Source organism: Drosophila innubila, chromosome X, assembly GCF_004354385.1.
Source record: "Drosophila innubila isolate TH190305 chromosome X, UK_Dinn_1.0, whole genome shotgun sequence".
Lineage (NCBI taxonomy): Eukaryota > Metazoa > Arthropoda > Insecta > Diptera > Drosophilidae > Drosophila > Drosophila innubila.
Window position 1 is genome coordinate 1,136,329 of NC_047626.1, and position 19,727 is coordinate 1,156,055.

The 19,727-nt window shown below is 34.0% G+C and overlaps 2 protein-coding genes and 1 long non-coding RNA gene across 5 annotated transcripts; 2 read left to right on the forward strand and 1 right to left on the reverse strand.

The window, feature by feature from the left end:
• Positions 1-1,684: 1,684 nt before the first annotated feature.
• On the reverse strand, positions 1,685-18,737 carry LOC117786877 (SET domain-containing protein SmydA-8). Its single transcript, XM_034625299.1, has 7 exons — positions 18,544-18,737; positions 18,422-18,509; positions 12,188-12,625; positions 4,611-5,221; positions 3,297-3,419; positions 2,890-3,083; positions 1,685-2,019 (listed from the first exon to the last, which is right to left on the reverse strand). Exons 2-7 carry the CDS (start codon positions 18,437-18,439, stop codon positions 1,802-1,804), a joined length of 1,602 nt encoding a protein of 533 aa, XP_034481190.1. The 5' UTR covers positions 18,440-18,509; positions 18,544-18,737; the 3' UTR covers positions 1,685-1,801.
• On the forward strand, positions 5,783-11,814 carry LOC117786898 (ficolin-1-like). Of its 3 annotated transcripts, none has more exons than XM_034625324.1 (3): positions 5,783-5,967; positions 6,593-7,516; positions 11,673-11,814. In XM_034625324.1, exons 1-3 carry the CDS (start codon positions 5,837-5,839, stop codon positions 11,785-11,787), a joined length of 1,170 nt encoding a protein of 389 aa, XP_034481215.1. In that variant the 5' UTR covers positions 5,783-5,836; the 3' UTR covers positions 11,788-11,814. The 3 variants fall into 3 exon arrangements, with proteins under 3 accessions (XP_034481215.1, XP_034481208.1, XP_034481223.1); XM_034625317.1 differs by lacking the exon at positions 11,673-11,814 and adding an exon at positions 7,575-7,752; XM_034625332.1 differs by lacking the exons at positions 5,783-5,967; positions 6,593-7,516 and adding exons at positions 10,023-10,191; positions 10,973-11,614.
• Positions 8,932-9,671, forward strand: LOC117787087. The gene is made up of 2 exons (XR_004617663.1): positions 8,932-9,472; positions 9,577-9,671. It is a non-coding gene; the product is annotated as an uncharacterized LOC117787087 (long non-coding RNA).
• Positions 18,738-19,727: the final 990 nt, after the last annotated feature.

The window sequence follows — 19,727 nt, forward strand, 5'->3', positions numbered from 1 at the left end:
CAATTAAATTTTCGTATCTTTCCTTTTCTAGATAGTTGAACGTCTTCAGCTCAGGTTTCCATGGAGTTTGGCAATTTCATTGGGGTGGAAAAAAACGGGTTAATGCTACACTTAACCAGCTAATGAGAAGCCGTTAACAAGTGACAACATTGCGAGACAATTCAGCTGAGATTTGGGCAGGTTGTGAGGCGTTGCCAGGCAACAGGAGAATTGTGTGTTGCCATCAAGCATTAATTAACATTGTGATAAAAGTTCAACTTGCTGTCAACTATCAATGTGAGTGGGAAGCAGAAGGAAGAAGGAGTTGAAAAAGGAGTTGGTGCATAAGATTGGAATGGAGATGCAGATGGAGATGGAGATGGAGATTTCAACATTCGAGTTGAGCTCTGTTTCCGTTTTCGTTTCCGTTGCCATTTCCGTTTCCGTTTGGCTGCGCAATTAGTTTAGCAGCTCGTCTTTTGGCCAAGCATTTCTCTGGACTTGCTGAGAAAACTGAGAGAGTTTTCTGTGTGTTTTGCCTTTATCGGGTTTTTATTACATTCTTCATGGTTCTTTCATAAAAACGCACAAAACAGCTGAACAAAAATGAAGTGTAAATAGAAAAAACGACAAGGAAATGGAGACAAAAAGAAAGTATGAATGCTACAGTCCAACTGCTCGACTATTAAGTGCCCAGTATGCGCTTTAATTATTTTGAGAAACGTACAATTTAAAAAAAAAAAAAAAAAATTATTCTTATAAATATTTTCACCATCGGTGAATATGCCAATATAATCAAAAATATGCAACTTCTCGTCAGGAAAAAATTTTTTAATATTTAAGTTCCGGTCACCGACACTTTCACCAACGGTAAGTTTGCCATAATATTAAATATATTCAAGTTCTTGTCAGATGCGCGTTTTGTCACGAACATACTTTCACCGTCGGTGAATGTGCTATATTACTATAGCTTCTGTTACCTACACTTTTCACCATCCGTGAATTTGTCGCCACAATAAAAATATTAAAATGAAAAAAAAAATTGAAAACGAGCGCTTTTCACTTTACACTTTTGCATCGTCGGTGAATTTGTCATTATAATAAACAATTTTTCACTGACACTTTTTCACCAATGGTGAGATCTATGTAGGTGTTTATAAGGACAGACAGACATTGTCTCAAACTTATAAGCCTGTGTACCCGTTTGGATACTGGGATTTAAGACGTACAAAGTGCGACTGAGATTTCAGTTTTATCATTTCGATTTGCCTTGACTACATTGTGTTCGACGGAGCAATACCAAAATGTTGACTAATTAAAAATTGTTGCCCCTTGAAAGTCGTGTATCCTCTTCCCTCCTCAGCTATCCGTTTCCCCTCCTCAGCTGTCTTTTTCTTCTATTGTTTTTTTTTTTTGCAGTTTTTCAATGCGATTCAAGTGTAAGATTTTCAGCTTTTAATGCGCTTCTTACAGTTATCGATTGTAGTTGGATGCAAGTCTGTGAGGCATGCCCCAAAGTTGTCACTGTAGGTACTTTCCACCCAGGGGGTGGCTTTTGCTTAAAACGCTAGGACAAACGCTTAATAGTTATACCTTAACTTTAATTTCCTGCTTAATAATGAGTCATATAATTTACACCTAAGGAATTATCACTTCACTTTTAATTTCAATTTAATTTTTTTTATTTTTTGAAAATAGCTTTCCAAAAACCATATTATTTTAAAGTATATATAATATATAATTTTTTTACAGCATAAGTACAGTTTGCTTTTTGAATTTTAGCTATGTTTATACTGTAAACATTGCAAAAAACTATTGATAACTAGCCACGCATTTTGCTGAGTGCATCGGCGGCGGCGATTCCCATTTCGTGTTCACTGGAACCGGGAGGTTCCATCTGAAGGATGTGCGAGCTGTCCTGGAGCAACTTGACGACCTCCTTGATGCTTCGCTGAAACTCCTGTCTCGTCATCCGTCCCGACTGCATGCCCAACTGGGCTAGGACCATAATCGGGGCATGCAGCTCATACATGATGAGTCCTAAGTGACAAATTACAAATGTGTGAATAGTACATCTAAATTGCGATTCCATGTAACAATTTTGACAAATAATACTAATAATAGTGTGTAATTTCGAATTTAAAATAAGAAAAACAAGGGGGCTTCACCCCCTGCTCACTTTGCTCGCGGTGAGATGCGGCTACAGTCAAGCACGCTCGACAGTAGGATACCCTGTGCCCAGGTACTCTTTTATAAACGCTGATTTCCTACCGATTGTTCCTATGGCAGCTCTATGATGTATGGAACCGCATTGAACCAAATTTGATCAGAATAAAAAAAACCAACTCGAATGCATATTCTATTAGTTTGGTTAAGATATCTCAAATAACAAAATGTTTTTGTTACCAATACGTGATCGACGACCTTTCTTATGGCAGCTATATAATATAGTGGACCGATTTGAACCAATTTTGGTCAGGATGTATAAGTCCGACTTAGATTAGATTAGTTTAGATATCTCAAAAAACAAACAAGTTTTTCGTGCTTTAGCGTGACTTTTGACCGATCGAAAAATGTATATATTCAGTTCAATGTTACCTGTGTACATTAGAATAATTCTAGATTTTCGGAGACTAATCAAACCCCATTATCCAATCTAAGTTTTTTTTAGCGCTTCCACTTTTTTCATCTCATTTTGCGAAGTCCACTAAAAATTTCAAATTAAATTATCTTTTGAACTAGTTGTCGGATTTGGGTGATCAAGGTATCAATCGACGCGTATTTTTGATTAGAATTTTTACAAAAGACCCCAACGGCTCCATTAGCGGCAATCATTTAATTTGCCCCTCCCACTTACACCCCGTTATCTCATAAGGTGAGTTTGGTATTATTTGTTATTCATTGTCTCACCTCTTAGACGAGTTAGACCCGGCTCAAGTAGATCGATAATTTTGAGGAACTCACGACAATATCGCTCCTTACGTGCTATATCCTCCTGGGACATTTGGGGCAGTAGATATCCCTCAATGCGGCCATAGATCTGGCACAACGAGTACTTGGCCGAGAGCAAAAGATAATGATTGGGTCGCAGCACTGCGCGGTACCTGCAAGTTTTAAAATCGATTTAAAAAATACAGCTTGATTCAGTTATGTTAAAAGATAAATACAATGATAAATAGTAAGAGAGAGATACTGACCGTACAGTGACTTAAATTAATCTGTGACTTTTAATAATAATTAAGAATGCATCTGGGTTAGTTTTGAAATTGAATATGATTCGAAATTGAAATGAAAACAGTTTTAGTTTTGTTGCTCACCGTGTGAGAAAATTCTCCAGTGCGGGAATGTTGTGCACATCGATGGACTCAAGATCGTCGTTAATGCGATCGAGGAGACGTTCCAGATTCACAGCACTCAGGCGATTATCACAGCGATCACAGCTGCAGAAGAAAACGTGCATTAGTAAGGGATGTTTTCACGGTTATATCATGCGACATTTAAATAAATTTAGCCTGTATTCTTAAAAATGTAATTTCAAAATGGAGTGTTTGTATTATAATCATCATCTCTCATCAGTATCATATGGTAAAATAAAGAAATACAGCTCGTAAATGACTAAAACAGATAAATATATTTCATACAAAGTTACAAAAAACATAAAGGCAGCGATGGAACCAAGTGTCACATGCGACATGTAGCGTGCGACCGTGACTAAAATTCAATAAAAAATAAACTGCTCAATATTTTTGAATTAAAAAAAAAAAAAACTTTCTTAAGATGCATCAATGCATAATACTTTGAAACTAGTCGCATTAAAATATTCAGTCAGGTTTCGCTGAATTCAATGTTGAAATGCTTCACCGGGAAAGCGACTTCTATTTTTTGTAGCGTGCGAATGCCTTGGTTTTTTGTGAATATCTTGAAAACGAACCTTTGCCCAAACTCGAGCTGAACAGCATTTATAATAAAAATCAAGAGCTACAATTTATGCCTTTTGTCAAAATTGTAACATATTTTGGCATGTGTTTTTTTTCACTTTGAATGCGTACGAATGTCACATACGACTTTAGATGCTTATTTTTGTAAGCTTAAACGATATGGGCAGCTGTTTGCTCGAGTGCTTGTGCGTCTTACTGCCGCTAGTTAGCAAGATATTGACAAAGACTTTAATTCAAAAGTTTTCAAATCGTAAGAGTCTTTAAAAACTTTTATTTTATTTATCAAAATAAAAGTCTTTAAAGTCTTTAAAGACTTTAGTTCAAAAAAAAAAAAAAAATCAAAGACTCTTATGAAAGATTAATAAAATAAAAATCAATAATAATTATTATTCTTAATTTTTTTGATCACAAATAATTCATAAATGTGATTTAAAAAATTAAGTCTTTAAATAACCATTAATTTTGATTTTTTTCTTTTATAAATCTCTGCTTGCAGAGATATACAAATAACAAAAATTTTGGTACATTCAAAACAAAAATTGATCTTCTCCATATGGTTGATTTGTTGTGTTGCTATTTTGAACAATAATCATTATTTTCAGTCCCTGTTATTTTGAATATATATATATATATTCTTTTAAGTTGAAGATTTGCATTTTAAATGATATTTAAAGATCGCGTGCAAATACTTACGCCCAATCGGCGGTCTGTTCGAGTGGAGCTGTGGCTCGGATCGTTCCCTGTTGACAGGACTGGCAGACGAGGGCACTGCAGTCGCTACCGAGCTCTCGGGGATCGGCACAGCGCTGGCATTGGCACCAGAACAGCTTGCCGCCCTGGATGAAGGTGCGACGCTTCAAGGTGCCCTGCAGCGTGTACGCATAGCTGAGCGTTAATGGCTCCTGCTCACGCACGACACGCGAGGTGCGCAGGATAATGGCAAAGGACTCGGGATCATCGGTATGCGATGTATTCGGACTGCAGTCGTGCGCGAGCAGAAATGCGCTCGGATATAGCGTACGCGCCTTGGCGCCTCTCTGTCCGATCTCAAAACAGTTGACATCCAATATGCCACAGATTTCGTGCAACTCCTCCGCCTCCGCCTCCGTCCCAATTGCCGTTAGTTGCCACTCCTCCTTCAATCGGCGCACAACTTTCTGCTCGTAATGTTGCCACAATGTGACATTCTCCCTTCGCAGTTCCGTGTGCGATTCCATGCGTCGGATGAGCTCGTACTTCTCCGGCTCCGATTCCCGAAGCAGCACGATTCTCACAATCAGCACCAGCTCATACAGATCCCTCACCTAAATACACATACGTTTCGTTTTGGAAAATTAAAAAATAAATAGAATCTCTAGCAAATGAATTCAAAAATAGAAATACTTCAGATAAAAATAGAAATATATTTGATATCTATTAGCTTTTTTAAGAATACATTCATTTAAATATTATTATAATATACATATGTGCAAAATTAATAAGAAATATTTATAGAAAAATAGAAACTGTAATAATGCAAACAATAAATACTTTTTCATTCAAATTTAGTATATGTATGCCTATACATATGTATTATCATACATTTTTGTTCACAAAATATGATAACTAATTCGTAACCTACGGGCAATTCTATACTAAAAGTTTTTTGTGTGGGTGTGATCAGTATTTGGCATCAGTGGATAGAACACATAAGTAATGCTGATAATTTCAAATCGTATGATTTGAATTTGGACTATGCCAAAATTCTAGAGTCAAATCGGAAATTCATGCTAGTGTATATATATACATATTTTTACATATATGACAAGTGTATAAAAAGCTTGTGATGTCTGGATTCACTTTAGTTTTCATTTATTCTCAACAAGTGACGTTTTGACTCAGTCAGTCTTATTTAACAAGAAGTCAAATTAAGTGGCATAATGTTGCAGAATATTATTTGTATATTCCTAATGTTGAGTGCCTTCACTTTCTTATCTGATGCAACTACACTTCCTCCATCTAATGAGACCAATGTATTAAATTCAATAAGTTCTCAGTTGTCCGAAATAAGGTAAGTTGAACTAATCATAAGTTCCGGTTTTTCAATGTGTCTTATTTAATTTATTTTCAAATCTTTTTTATAAAGTTTCGTGTTTGATAAAGTGTTCCATAAGCAATTTAAGACTCGTTAATATCCGTAATTCATAAATTAAGTAATATCCAAAAGTTTTGAGCCAAAACTTCAAAAAAGTTAAATATGATTTGATAGAATATTTTATTAAAAGCAGCGGGAATAATTATGGTGCATTTACACTAGTTGACAAACAAGTCAATTTTGATGTCAACGTAGTCAATCCTAGTGTAAACAGCGGTCAACTCAGTCAACACAGCCAACTGTTGCGTTAACTGCAAATTGACAATGCGAAAAACGCCAGTTGACAATGTCAGTGTAAACATAGTGTAAGCACAGTGTAAACGCTTTATGTCAACAGTTGACGTCAAAATTGACACGTTGACAATGAAAATTCAAATTGACTTCATGTTCAGATTTCGGATAAACTTATATATCCTATAGTGCTTAAAATTCACATTGCTCTATTTTTCATACTGACAGATTATCTTACACATAAAGTTTAAGAAAAACCGAACCTAAATGTCAAAATATTCCTAATTTAATTCATTTATTATTTTACTAGAGCTGGACAGGGAAAGATGATGAATAAACTTGCTGAGGACTCTGAATCTCAACTTATCCGAGCGGATATCCAATTTATTAAAGCGATGATGGAACAGCAAACGAAAGATATAAATGTGGTGTTATCGGATAATCAATGTAGAGCGGAGACCGAAAAACAGAAAAAAGATATAATTGATAGGGAAAAAGAAATTCGATCACTGAAAGCGGATATCCTAACTCTGAGAACGGAGTTGCAGCAAAAAAATAAAGATTTAATTGATAAGGAAACGAATATTCTGACTTTAAATGCAGAGTTAGAGGACCAAAGGAAAAGTGTACTTGCCAAGGAGTCTAATATCCAATTGCTTAAAAATGAAAATCAACATCTTAGAACGAAGGAAAAGCGTAATAGAAAGTTACTTCAACCACACAATTGTACAGACGCCAAGTCTAGTGGGATTATTGAAATACTCCTACCAAAATTTAGTAGTCAACCTTTTAAAGTTGCCTGCGATGCGGAAACCCAAGGAGGAGGTTGGACCATTATCCTGAGAAGGATGGATGGCAGTGTTAACTTTCATCGAAACTGGACGGAATATAAAAATGGATTTGGTAATCTAAATGGCGAGTTCTTCATTGGCTTGGACAAGATACATGAAATAACGGCAGAAAGAAGTCAAGAGTTACTTGTTCTTCTCGAGGACTTCGAGGGCAATAAAACGTTTGAGAAGTACGAGAAATTCGCAATTGGAAACGAGTCTCAACAATATATATTACACACTTTGGGAGATGCCAGTGGAACTGCAGGTGATTCATTTAAATGGCATCGTGGCGGCAAATTTTCTACATTCGATCGGGATAATGATGGTAGATCGGATACAAACTGCGCCGAACTAAAGACTGGCGCCTGGTGGTACAGTTCCGACGGTTCTTGTCAAATCTGGTATGATTTAATCTTAATTATTTTTTAAAACCTCGATTATTAACTCGAATTCTTACAGCCAATTGACGGGAACCTACGGAAACAACAAATTTGACGAAGGCGTCACTTGGGACGAATTTCGGGGATCTGAATACTCCCTGAAGACAGCCGTTATGATGATTCGGCCCAAAAAGTGAATTCCAAATTCTTAAAAGCAGTTTCTAAAGAATTTAAATAAAAACCATTGTAATTCTCTATATTGTTCTCTCTTTTCTAATTGCTTATGTTATTCTCTCCCTCTCTTTATATCTTTGCCTTTATGCCTGCATTATTTCTCTCTCCATCCACAATACGATTTTCGATGCCTCCGTTTCTCTCCCATTCTCCTTCCATTTTTTTGCCACTCTCCCTCGCTATCTCACTTTACCTCTCTCTCAATACTCTCTCACCCACTTCCTTATATATCTCTTTCCTATTTGGCTCTCTCTCGCTCTCTTTGTACATATATGCAATATTAATATAAAATATTTATAGAAAAATATAAATTGTAATAATGCAAACAATAAATACAATTTCATTCAAATGATAAATATGATAACTAATTCGTAACCTACGGGCAATTCTATGCTGTTTTCACCGAAAATCTATAGTTCTCAAATAATTTCCAGGTCCCCAATTTTATGGGTTGAAAAGTTATAGCTGCCATAGGAACGATGGATTGAAACCAGTGTTTGCATTTGCTGCTACATAGCGGCAATTCTAATAAAAATATTGCTCTGCTGCCGCTATTGCTCTTATTTCGATCGGCTCTGAAGCACAGCAGAGAGCACAAAAACAAAACGGTTGCTCTTCTGCTCTGCTTTGTAGCACAGAACGTCGGAGTACAGAGTAATAGCATAAGCAACAAATGTGCGGCTGACTATTTGTAGTTGTAGTAAGAGCGCAAGCATCGACAGCGAGATGCGAGATGCGAGGTGCGAGATGAGCGAACGAAAATAATTGTTGTGCTTATGCGACAGAGCATATGCATTCTTTATCTCTTTCCCTTCAGTTGTTGCTCTCGTTGCTGCTTCGTAGTCGCTCTTTGTAGTTGCTCTCTAAGCAGCTCTGTATTTTGCCGCATATCAGATTTTACCGCTACATTTTGTTTTGGTAGACATGCACTTATTATTTAATGTTTTATTTTTGTAATATGTTTCATTCATATATATACATACTTAGTAAAGACACTATTGGAAAATAAATAAATTCTTATCATTTGAAATTAACGTCTTTAACGGAAATATCAGGTATGCGGCAAAATACAGAGCTGCTTAGAGAGCAACCGTTTTGTTTTTGTTCTCTCTGCTGTGCTTCAGAGCCGATCGAAATCAGAGCAATAGCGGCAGCAAATAAAAAAAAGATGTGCGTAAGAAGTTACGCGATAGAAGTGAAACTTCCTAAAAGTGCATACGGTAGTGGCCTGTTTTTTTTTACTTCAAGATGACAATTTTTCCATTTTTCTTTTGCACACTTCTTTATACAAGTTTGCTTGTCACTAGAATTCTCGCTGTGTAATTGAAAACTGTCGTCGTGTGAAGAGCAAATAGATCTTACAAGACATAGAAAACCAAACACACTATATGTACATACTATACAAATAAACATATAGAATATGTACATATACATACACACATACATACATACATACGACATATGTACATGCATACATACATATGCTTAAACAAAGAGCGTGCGAAGTTTCACTTGCACAAATTAAGCACTCAACTAATCCATTCTTATACATATGTACATACAAACGTACATACATACATACATACATTCATACATACATGTTAAAATGACGCGCAAAACAAACACGTGAGGAACATGCGATAACGTAACGAGAAGCAAGCCAAGCTTAGAGCTTTTGACTCAGAGTAGAAAGAGCAGCTTAGAGCTTTGCATACACATACATATGTATGTATGTACATGTGTGTATGTATGTAATTAGGAGTAGCAAAGTCAGAGCTTTGATATTCCAACCTAATAATAAATCAGTGCTGAGAGCATCTAAGAGAACATATTAAAGCTTTATCAAGCTCTCTTTTATGGTGTCGGTTTTTCGTAACACACGCGGTCAAGCGTATTTTCGATTCACTCCCAACGCGCCTATAGAAGTTTCACTTCAAAAAAATACTCTGATGTAGCATAGCATTTTCAATCACTGATTGAAACTTAAGTTTTGGTACAAAAAGTTTTATGTGTGCTTGTGATCAGTGGATCGAACATTCAAGAACTCAAATGATAAGCTTGTTTACGAACTAAAAGTAATGCTGATAATTTCAAATCGTATGATTTGAATTTGGACTATGCCAAAAATCTAGAGTCAAGTCGGGTCAAGTCAAATAATCGTATATTCAAGAAATTCATGCTAGTGTATATATATATACATATTTTTACATATATGACAAGTGTATAAAAAGCTTGTGATGTCTGGATTCACTTTAGTTTTCATTTATTCTCAACAAGTGACGTTTTGACTCAGTCAGTCTTATTTAACAAGAAGTAAAACTAAGTGGCATAATGTTGCAGAATACTATTTGTATATTCCTAATGTTGAGTGCCTTCACTTTCTTATCTGATGCAACTACACCTCCTCCATCTAAAGAGGTCAATATATTAAATTCAATAAGTTCTCAGTTGTCCGAAATAAGGTAAGTTGAACTAATCATAAGTTCCGGTTTTTCAATGTGTCTTATTTAATTTATTTTCAAATCTTTTTTATAAAGTTTCGTGTTTGATAAAGTGTTCCATAAGCAATTTAAGACTCGTTAATATCCGTAATTCATAAATTAAGTAATATCCAAAAGTTTTGAGCCAAAACTTCAAAAAAGTTAAATATGATTTGATAGAATATTTTATTAAAAGCAGCGGGAATAATTATGGTGCATTTACACTAGTTGACAAACAAGTCAATTTTGATGTCAACGTTGTCAATCCTAGTGTAATCAATCCTAGGTCAACTCAGTCAACACAGCCAACTGTTGCGTTAACTGCAAATTGACAATGCGAAAAACGCCAGTTGACAATGTCAGTGTAAACATAGTGTAAGCACAGTGTAAACGCTTTATGTCAACAGTTGACGTCAAAATTGACACGTTGACAATGAAAATTCAAATTGACTTCATGTTCAGATTAGAGGTGGCAACACCTTTGGTCAACTAAGTCAACTAATGAACACGCAAATAATGCGTTGACGCAGGCTGTCAACTGTTGACTTTGCTTTCTCAACTGCTTGCTCAACTGCTTGCTCAACTGCTTTATTCATAAATCACATTCGACTTGTAATTCGGATGAACTTATATACCCTATAGTGCTTAAAACTCACATTGCTCTATTTTTCATACTGACAGATTATCTTACACATAAAGTTTAAGAAAAACCGAACCTAAATGTCAAAATATTCCTAATTTAATTCATTTATTATTTTACTAGAGCTGGACAGGGAAAGATGATAAATGATCTTGCTAAGGACTCTGAATCTCAACTTATCCGAGCGGATATCCAAATGAAAAGCAACTTCTTTACGGAGCAGGAGCGTCAGAGAATTTTACATAGCCCACACAATTGTACAGAAGCCAAGTCTAGTGGGATTAATGAAATACTCCTCCCCAAACTTAGTAGTCAACCTTTTAAAGTTGCCTGCGATGCGGAAACCCAAGGAGGAGGTTGGACCATTATCCTGAGAAGGATGGATGGCAGTGTAAATTTTAATCGAAACTGGACGGAATATAAAAATGGATTTGGTGATCTGAATGGCGAGTTCTTCATGGGTTTAGACAAGATTCATGAAATGACGGCAGAAAGAAATCAAGAATTACTTGTTCTTCTCGAGGACTTTGAAGGCAACAAGAGATTTGAGAAGTACGATAAATACGCAATTGGAAACGAGTCTCAACAATATGAATTACACACTTTGGGCAAAGCCAGTGGAACTGCAGGTAATTCATTCTACCACCATCGTGGCGGCAAATTTTCTACATTCGATCGGCATAATGATGGTGAATCGTATATACACTGCGCCGATCTACTCACTGGCGCCTGGTGGTACACTCCCTTCGGTTTTTGTCAATTCTGGTATGATTTAATCTTAATTTTTTTTTAAAACCTCGATTACTAACTCGAATTTTTACAGCAAATTGACGGGAACATACGGAAACAACGATGAAGACGAAGGCGTCACTTGGTACTCCTTTCGGGGACCTAAATACTCCCTGAAGAAGGCCGTTATGATGATTCGGCCCAGATAGTGAATTTATTCTAATCTGCTTAAATCTAATTTAATTATGCTTCCAAATTGTCTACTTTCCCTTTACTTTCACTTTGACACTTTTCAATAATTTTAAACTGTTCAACTTTGTCAAATCTTAACCGATTACATCGTGGAATGTTAATTTTGTCTTGTTTTGACCTCTAATTTGATTCTGCCTCAAAATTTAAAAAAAAAAAATGTATTTTCTATCAATGTCAATTTTCAAAAACTTCAAACTGTTCTTATAATTTGTAGTTATTCAGTAATAAATATAATAATGCAAACAATTAGCGACAAAAATATAATAAATAATTAAATGAAATTGTTCTATGAATACATAATAGATAAATTTGAAATTAACTTGATAGATTTACACAAGGACCACAGAGATCTCTCACCTGGTCGGGTGATACCCCAACCCGAAGTAAATCGGCCGCCTTTGAACGGTGCTTTCCATAAATCTCGCACTCCCTGGCGCTGTGTCCGCTCTTCCGATTGATCCCTGGACACTTTGCAGCGCACAGTGGGAAACCACAGCCAGGACAACGGTACTGCTTATCCTCGAGCTGAACGGGATTATAGCAGCCCAAACAGACGGGCTCACAGCCCACACAGGGACCAATGGCCAATGGTTGCTCCGTGATTAGCAATTCTCCTGCGTCTAGCTCTCGATTTGCCACCAAATACCTGCCATAGATCTCTGACTGTTCCACGCGATATGCAGCTTTCTCTTCTTCATCTTCTTCCTGTTGTTGTTTTTGTTGTAGTTGCTGCCTATGCTGCCTGTTGTTGTTGTTGTTGTTGTTCTTGTTCTTGTTGTTGTGGTGACGCCTCTGCTGAAAATGTGGCATACAACAAAAGTGCTCATTAGTGGAAATGCCCAAAACAATGACGTCGCACAGTGGTCCTTTTCAGAGAATCTAGCTCGCAATAATTCATGAATTTTTTTTAAAAGTCTATAATTTTTATTGAGAAACATAATTTAGGCTAATTTAAATTACGATTTCAAATTATTACAACAACAAATGTTTGTATTTCTTTGTCATCTTTAAAAATAAAGAAAAATTTAATATAAAAATAAGTGAAAGTTTTATGAAAATATTTTATATATTTTAATTTTGTTTACTTTCATAAAAAATCAATTTTAAAAAATAGTGAAGGCTCAGATATCATTTAGATAAAATTCTTAGTGCGAAAAGAACTATTTTTAAGATTTTAAAAGAAAAATTTTTAATTTTTTTTTATGATAATTTTTATAAATTTGAAAAATTTATAAAATAAATGAAAATAGGAACCAATTCCGAATCGGTTGTAGCTTTTAAATTAAAAAAAAAATAGTTTTTTTTATATCTTTTTATGTCTTCAAATTAAAAAAATATATATTATTAGAATTTTTTAGCTTTCTTGCTAAAAATCTGTATCTTAAAAGCCAATTTATACGATGATTTATCCCTAACAAACATGAGACTCGTCACGGATATATATTTTTATATAAATGATAGTTTCGAAATATTTATTTAAGGTACGATTAATTAAATAAGCTTGTTAAAGCATATAATAAATTTAAGAGCTTAGATTTTATGATGAGAACATTGCTCAAAAACACTGAAAAAACAGAGATCTTTTGTTATCGTCTTCAAAACTTGAACTAATTCGAGATAAATTGACGAAAATTACCACTGTGCGCTGCTCAAAATACGATGGCGATATGTGGCTCTGCCCACCACATTCCCTGCTAATTGTATTCTAATTGCTCTGCCATGTTCGTGTTCGGCTCATTAATCACATGGCCAATGGCCCAATCCTGCCCCTCCCCTTCCCCCAATCACACCTTCGCCCCTCCTCCTTTATCGCGCTTCCCAAATGCTACACTGGGAAAACATAAGCCAATGTTAGTCTCAGTATTTGCACTTTGATTTTTTTTGCATGAATTCAGGTTTTATTTAGGATTAGATAAATTTCGCCTTAAAATGTAACATTTTAAATATCAAAATAAATTCCATACTAATTCCATGCTAATTCTGAAATCTAAATTAAATTTAAAAGATATTTCACTGTGAAATCTTTATATACAAAACTCTTTGTCCTGACTCACTTACTCATTGATCATTGCATAGCCCAAACCATAATATCTAGGATCCTGAAATTTTTGAACAACACAGCTGAGACAATTTTATCGTGCAACTAGACGGTGTTTTGTGAAATTAGGCTTGCAAGGGGGTTAAAGTTCACACATTGAGAAAATTGCTCAGTATGAAAAAAACTATAAAAAATCTTGACTTTAATTTGAATAAATTAATAAAAAGCATATTTAATTTGAATGCCATTTCACAAAAATTCTGGAATGCTCAGAATATTCTAAAACTTATACTTAGTATTATATTAATACAATAACTAATACCAATATTATATTATTATATTATTTGATTTGGGTTTTCCCCAATTCATGCAACAAATGTTGCATAATTTAATAATTTTTTGTTTATTATTAATATGTTTTTCATTTATATTCTTTGCAGTATTCATTTTTATAATTTAATTTTGATTAAAAGACATATCTAATAATTTTAAATTACTCTAGGTCAATAGTACTTAGCTAGCATTAAAGTAAAAACATTTCAATAATAATTAAAATTGTAATTTAAATAATTGAAATTGTAATTTATGCTTTCGTTGAAGAAATTTGTTCAAGAAAAATACAACAAGTGTTTCTCTTTAAACTTTTTTAATTCCGCGAGCTATGCGAGCAGGGGGCGGACATATTTTATAAAAAACAATATCTTAAATTTGTTCATTATGTTGAATAAGTCAAGGAAACTCTGAAAAAAATTCATCGTTTCCACAGATTAAAACGAATATTGTTATCTCATTGTTATCTCTTGTTATTTCTTGCTGTCTCAATAGTTTTTTTTTCAGTGTATGTGCGTCTGCTGTGTTGTTGAGAAGACTGTCAGGGTCGTAGAGGGTAGGGGGTAGGGGGTACTGGGTAGACGGAGAAGGAGAAGGAGGAGGAGTCTGTTGTCAACAGCTGGCAATTAAAAGACACTCATGACAATGACAACGACGCGTCGCGTTGCGGCAACAGGTGAAACATTGCCACATTGCCACATTGCCACAGATTTGTCTGTTTGTGCCACTTGCCACTTGCTGCACGAAAAGAAAACAGTAATTGAACCCTCTAAAGAGAGTGAGAGAGGGGGAGAGAATCAACTAATCGTCTATTGATATGCAACTGCAGATTATCTCAACTCTTTTCTTTTATACTTCTTTTTATTAGAATAAATCTAGAGAATCAAACCAATACAAATATCAGTTCCGGAACGTCCTATAACAAATATTTCGGTACAACGTAATTTTTGAAAAATTTAAGTGTTGCTCAATATTAATAACACTGATAGAAAAATGCTGTGGAATTTTAATATTTTCACATTGATTTAACTATTTCACTCCATGATTTACGGATTTAGTGGATACATTAAAATCACAAAAAAACATGAATATATTCAATTTAAATATATTTCAGATTAAATTTGTCAAATAAAGAGTGAAATAATTGAATTTCAACTATATTGCTATTTTTTATTTTGTTTATATTATTTTGATTTTTTTTGAATTTTTTTTTTTATTAACTTTTTTTTGTATTTTTTTTTCTTTTTATTTTTATGACCATAAAAACTTTTGATTTAATTTAATTTGATTCCTAACTTTTCCGGCACACAGTGGGATTCGAACCCAGGCCTTTGATCTGAAAAAGCAGGTCGGAATCTCTAACCATGAAGCCAACTGAATTAACATATGAATGATATGAAAAATATTTAAAAAAAATAATAAACTCAAGTATTATCGGGAAATAATAAAATAACTACATACGGTTTTTACTTCAACTTGAATAAAATATTTAAAGGAAATGCGAAAAATATTCCATTCGAATACGAATACGATTTAATTAACTTTCCGCATATTTAAAATAAATATGACTTCGGTTTAAAATAAATATGCTATGCTTGCTATACGTGTATAGCTATTCGGATAGCACTTAGCTAATCAGCTGCAGTTCGAATTTAGCAAAATACATTAAGCCAGCGTCTCTTGTGCCAGATAAAACATATAATATATATAATTAATGTTCTAACATTAATATATCTGGTGGATCGGCCACAGAGACAGCTTCCTTGAAACACATTTCTGTTCCGACCTATTAGTACCTGTTGCCTGGTCTTGGAAATATTACATGGATTTTGGCCACTGTCGAGCAAACTTTCCTCAGTTTTCAAAATCTGTCGCTATTTATACATACTACCAAATTTATGAAGTGGACAGAATATGTGAACAATTGTATTCTCAAATATTGTAAAAGAAACAGTGCTGTGCAGCTAAATATATCCACTCAGTGGTGGTCTTTAAAAAGACACGAACATGTCACTAAAAATTTAAAAGAAAACTGCATTGAAATGCAAATTAACCCTTATGGGAAAATAACTAAATTCAAACAATTAAAAAATAATGTTAATTTTTTTATACAAATGCTTAACTAAAATTGTAGCTGAAAAGAAAATTACTGTATAAGTTTGTCTAAAAGAAAATAGAAATGAAATAATGTAATCGAGCCCACTAAAATAGATCAAAAGTATGTATAACCCTCGATATTACTATTTTTATTTTTTTTACTAAGCATATCAAGGTTAGACTCTTCGTCATCTTGAGCTCAACGACGGCAGTGCCTGGTGAGTCTAAGTATTGCTAAATAATATTCTCCTTTTGATTGATCATTGATTAATTGATCACTTGAAATATAAATAAATTTTATGTATTTTATTTTGGCTCTGAATATAAAAATAAAATTGAATTGATACTTCAAAATCATCTGATATATATGTATATTGTATACTCATATTTATAAAATTTTCTCCCCATCTATTTTTTCATAATTATATATATTTATAAATATATCCCCTGAAAAGAGAAGCACTTCTATTATTCAGATAATGTACACATTTTTTGATTTATGATCAGAATATATTATTCAGCTTCATCGTCGAGTAGAAAACAACAGACTTAACACAGCATATGCACTGCTTCGAGTCGAGACGCTGAACACAAATCATTTATGAACCTGTTTAAAGCAAACTATGAGAACTAGAAATTCCAAACTTGGTAAGTAGTTTCCTCTTTAATCCAAGTAGATCCGTTTGGTTTTTGCTTGCATAAAGTAACTATATATATTCTCGATCAAATAAAAAGTGACTTATTTTGCAATGTAGAAACTTGGTTGATTGAAATATTGATTTTAATTTTCAAACTTAAAATGCACTAGTGATCTATAAAAAAAAGTTGATCGATCTTTGCAATTGATTGAAAGGTGATTGAGGTGCTTGATTGTGCAAAGAGGGAAGCGTGAAGAGAAGTGCGACGAAGATTTGTATTTATAGATCTATTGAAAATTGTTGTTCACCGATTGTGTCAGCTAAAAATAGAAACGGAAGACGCTAAAATGGCGTGTGGCTGGGAAACGGTGGTACCGCTGATGAAGACGGTGGTGCAGCTGAGGGAAATCTCTCTCTCTCTCTCTCTCTCTGTCTCTGTCTCTGTCTCTGTCTGTTTCCCTCTCTCTCTTGGGGTAGCCCCGAATCGCAGTCAATTTATTTTTATGCATTTCAATTAGCTGCGAATGAATTTAAAATTATATCAAAGCATAACAAATGAGATTGAAACGGAGTGGAATTGATATTTGAATAGAATCCCAAAATATTGTTAGAGTTCTTGAAGCATATTAATTTGTATCAAGAGTATCTGTATTGTAGGTAATTTTAATAAAGCAAAAAAACTAAGAAATACTTCAAAAATAAATATTTATATGATTCGAAATATTTAGAAAGTATGTCAAAAAGTACTAAACAGATATTTACAACAAAAACAATAAAGTACAAATATTCATCAGTTAAATTGCATTGAAAATAAATATAAATATGCAAACGAAAATACATAAATTGATAATAAATTAAAGAAATAGAAAAATAATTATAAAAACTGCAAAAAGTTTATAAAAAAAAGCGTAGCTAAGAAAAATAAAATAAACAAATAGATATTAAAAGAAATTGATAGGTCCAATAAAACAAATAAATAAAATTAACTCAAAAGACATAGAAAGTCATCAAAAAATCTATAAATAAATACCAAATTTAATTAAATTATAAATATGCTATATAGATGCAATGAAACAAGTAAATAAATTGAGCTTGAGTGCAAAATAAACTAACAAAAATTTGGATAAATAAATAAAGCAATTAAAAAGAAGAAGAAAACAAATCAATTAAATTAAAATACTAATAAAATGCGTTTCGTGTTTCTGTTTGCATTTACATTTGGCATTTTCATTTGCCATGCCATTAAAATGTTTACAAAAAGAGAAGGAGATGGAAAGAGAGAGAGAGAGAGAGAGAGAGGGGGATAGAGAGAAAGAGTGAGAGAGAGAGAGAGAGATGCATACAGTGGGCATTTAATATGTATATTTATTGTGTGGTAAATTAATATGTAATTATGCTGCAAGCGCAGACATGCCACTCCTTTTTTTTTTTTTTGTACGCCTGTTACGCCCCCTAGGCCTGCCCGGGAGAAACTCTATCAATGTTTACATTTTTTCTCGCTGGCATTTTCCTCGTTTTAATTGATTTTAATTGATAATTGAACGCGCGCTCAGCATGAAAAGTGCTGGAAAATGTGAAAATGTTGAGAGAGAGCGAGAGAGAGAGAGAGAGAGAGAGACACGTTTAATAGTTGTGTTTAACAAGTTGTCATTTAATTTACACTCTCAACTGTTTACACCAAAACTCAATGCACAACAAAACACAGATAGTGATAATGTAGCAACAAACAACAAATATAAATAAATCAAAATGAAAACAAGATTTTTCTCGACAATTTTTCACGCGTTGTTCGAGTCGCCGCGACGCACAAATCGCAACTGTCGAGTTGTCGTCTCTGTCGTTCGGTATTTGGCACAGTTTCAACCCACACACACACACAGAGAGAGAGACAGAGAGAGAGAGAGAGATTGGGAAAAATATAAAAAGATATATTCAATGATGATATTTATAAATTTATGATATTCAAATTTGCCTCACGATCAGCTTGCCACATCCCATGTTGCACTTCAGTCAATGCCACTGCCACGTGGCAGCTACAGGGTAAAAGGGTGGCAGGGGTAGAGGTAGGGGAAGCGAAAGGGAAAGGGAAAGGAAAACAGAGCGCCAACAACAGCTGCCAACTGTTGCAGCCAGATACATAAGATGGTCAATTTTCATGTGAGTACTCGTATACCCTGTAAGTGTGCCAAGCAGTGGGGTATATCGTTAGCTAAAATTAAGCTGCATTCTTTTCCGATAAATTAAACCGCATCAATCTTCAAATACTGTCAAGTACTCTCAACAATTATTTTTTAATCAAATAAATAGTTATGAAATAATAAGTAATTAATAATTTTGATAGTTTTTTTTATATTATTGGCTTATTACACAAACTTGTCAAATGATCAATTTTCATGTGAGTATACCCTGTAAGCGTGTGGGGTATATCGCTAGCTACAATCAAAGCGCATTTTTTTCTTTTATAAATTAAACTTTAACCATTGTTGAATATGTTAAGCTCTCAAAACTTTTATGTTTTTACATATAATTAAACATATGTTTAAATAAAAATAATCTCTTTTTAGTTTCTTGCAGTATTTTTGGACATTTTAGTAGTTTCTAGCTTACTACACACAATTTTTAGTTATTCTAGTCAATTTTAGTATGAGTATACCCTGTAAGTGTGCCGAGAAGTGTGCTGGGGTATATCGCTAGCTAAAATAAAACAAAATTAAATTAAGATTCCATTGAGTGTTCCAATCACAGCTATAGGTTATATATAACATACAATTCCAAATCTACGAAGTTGATTGAG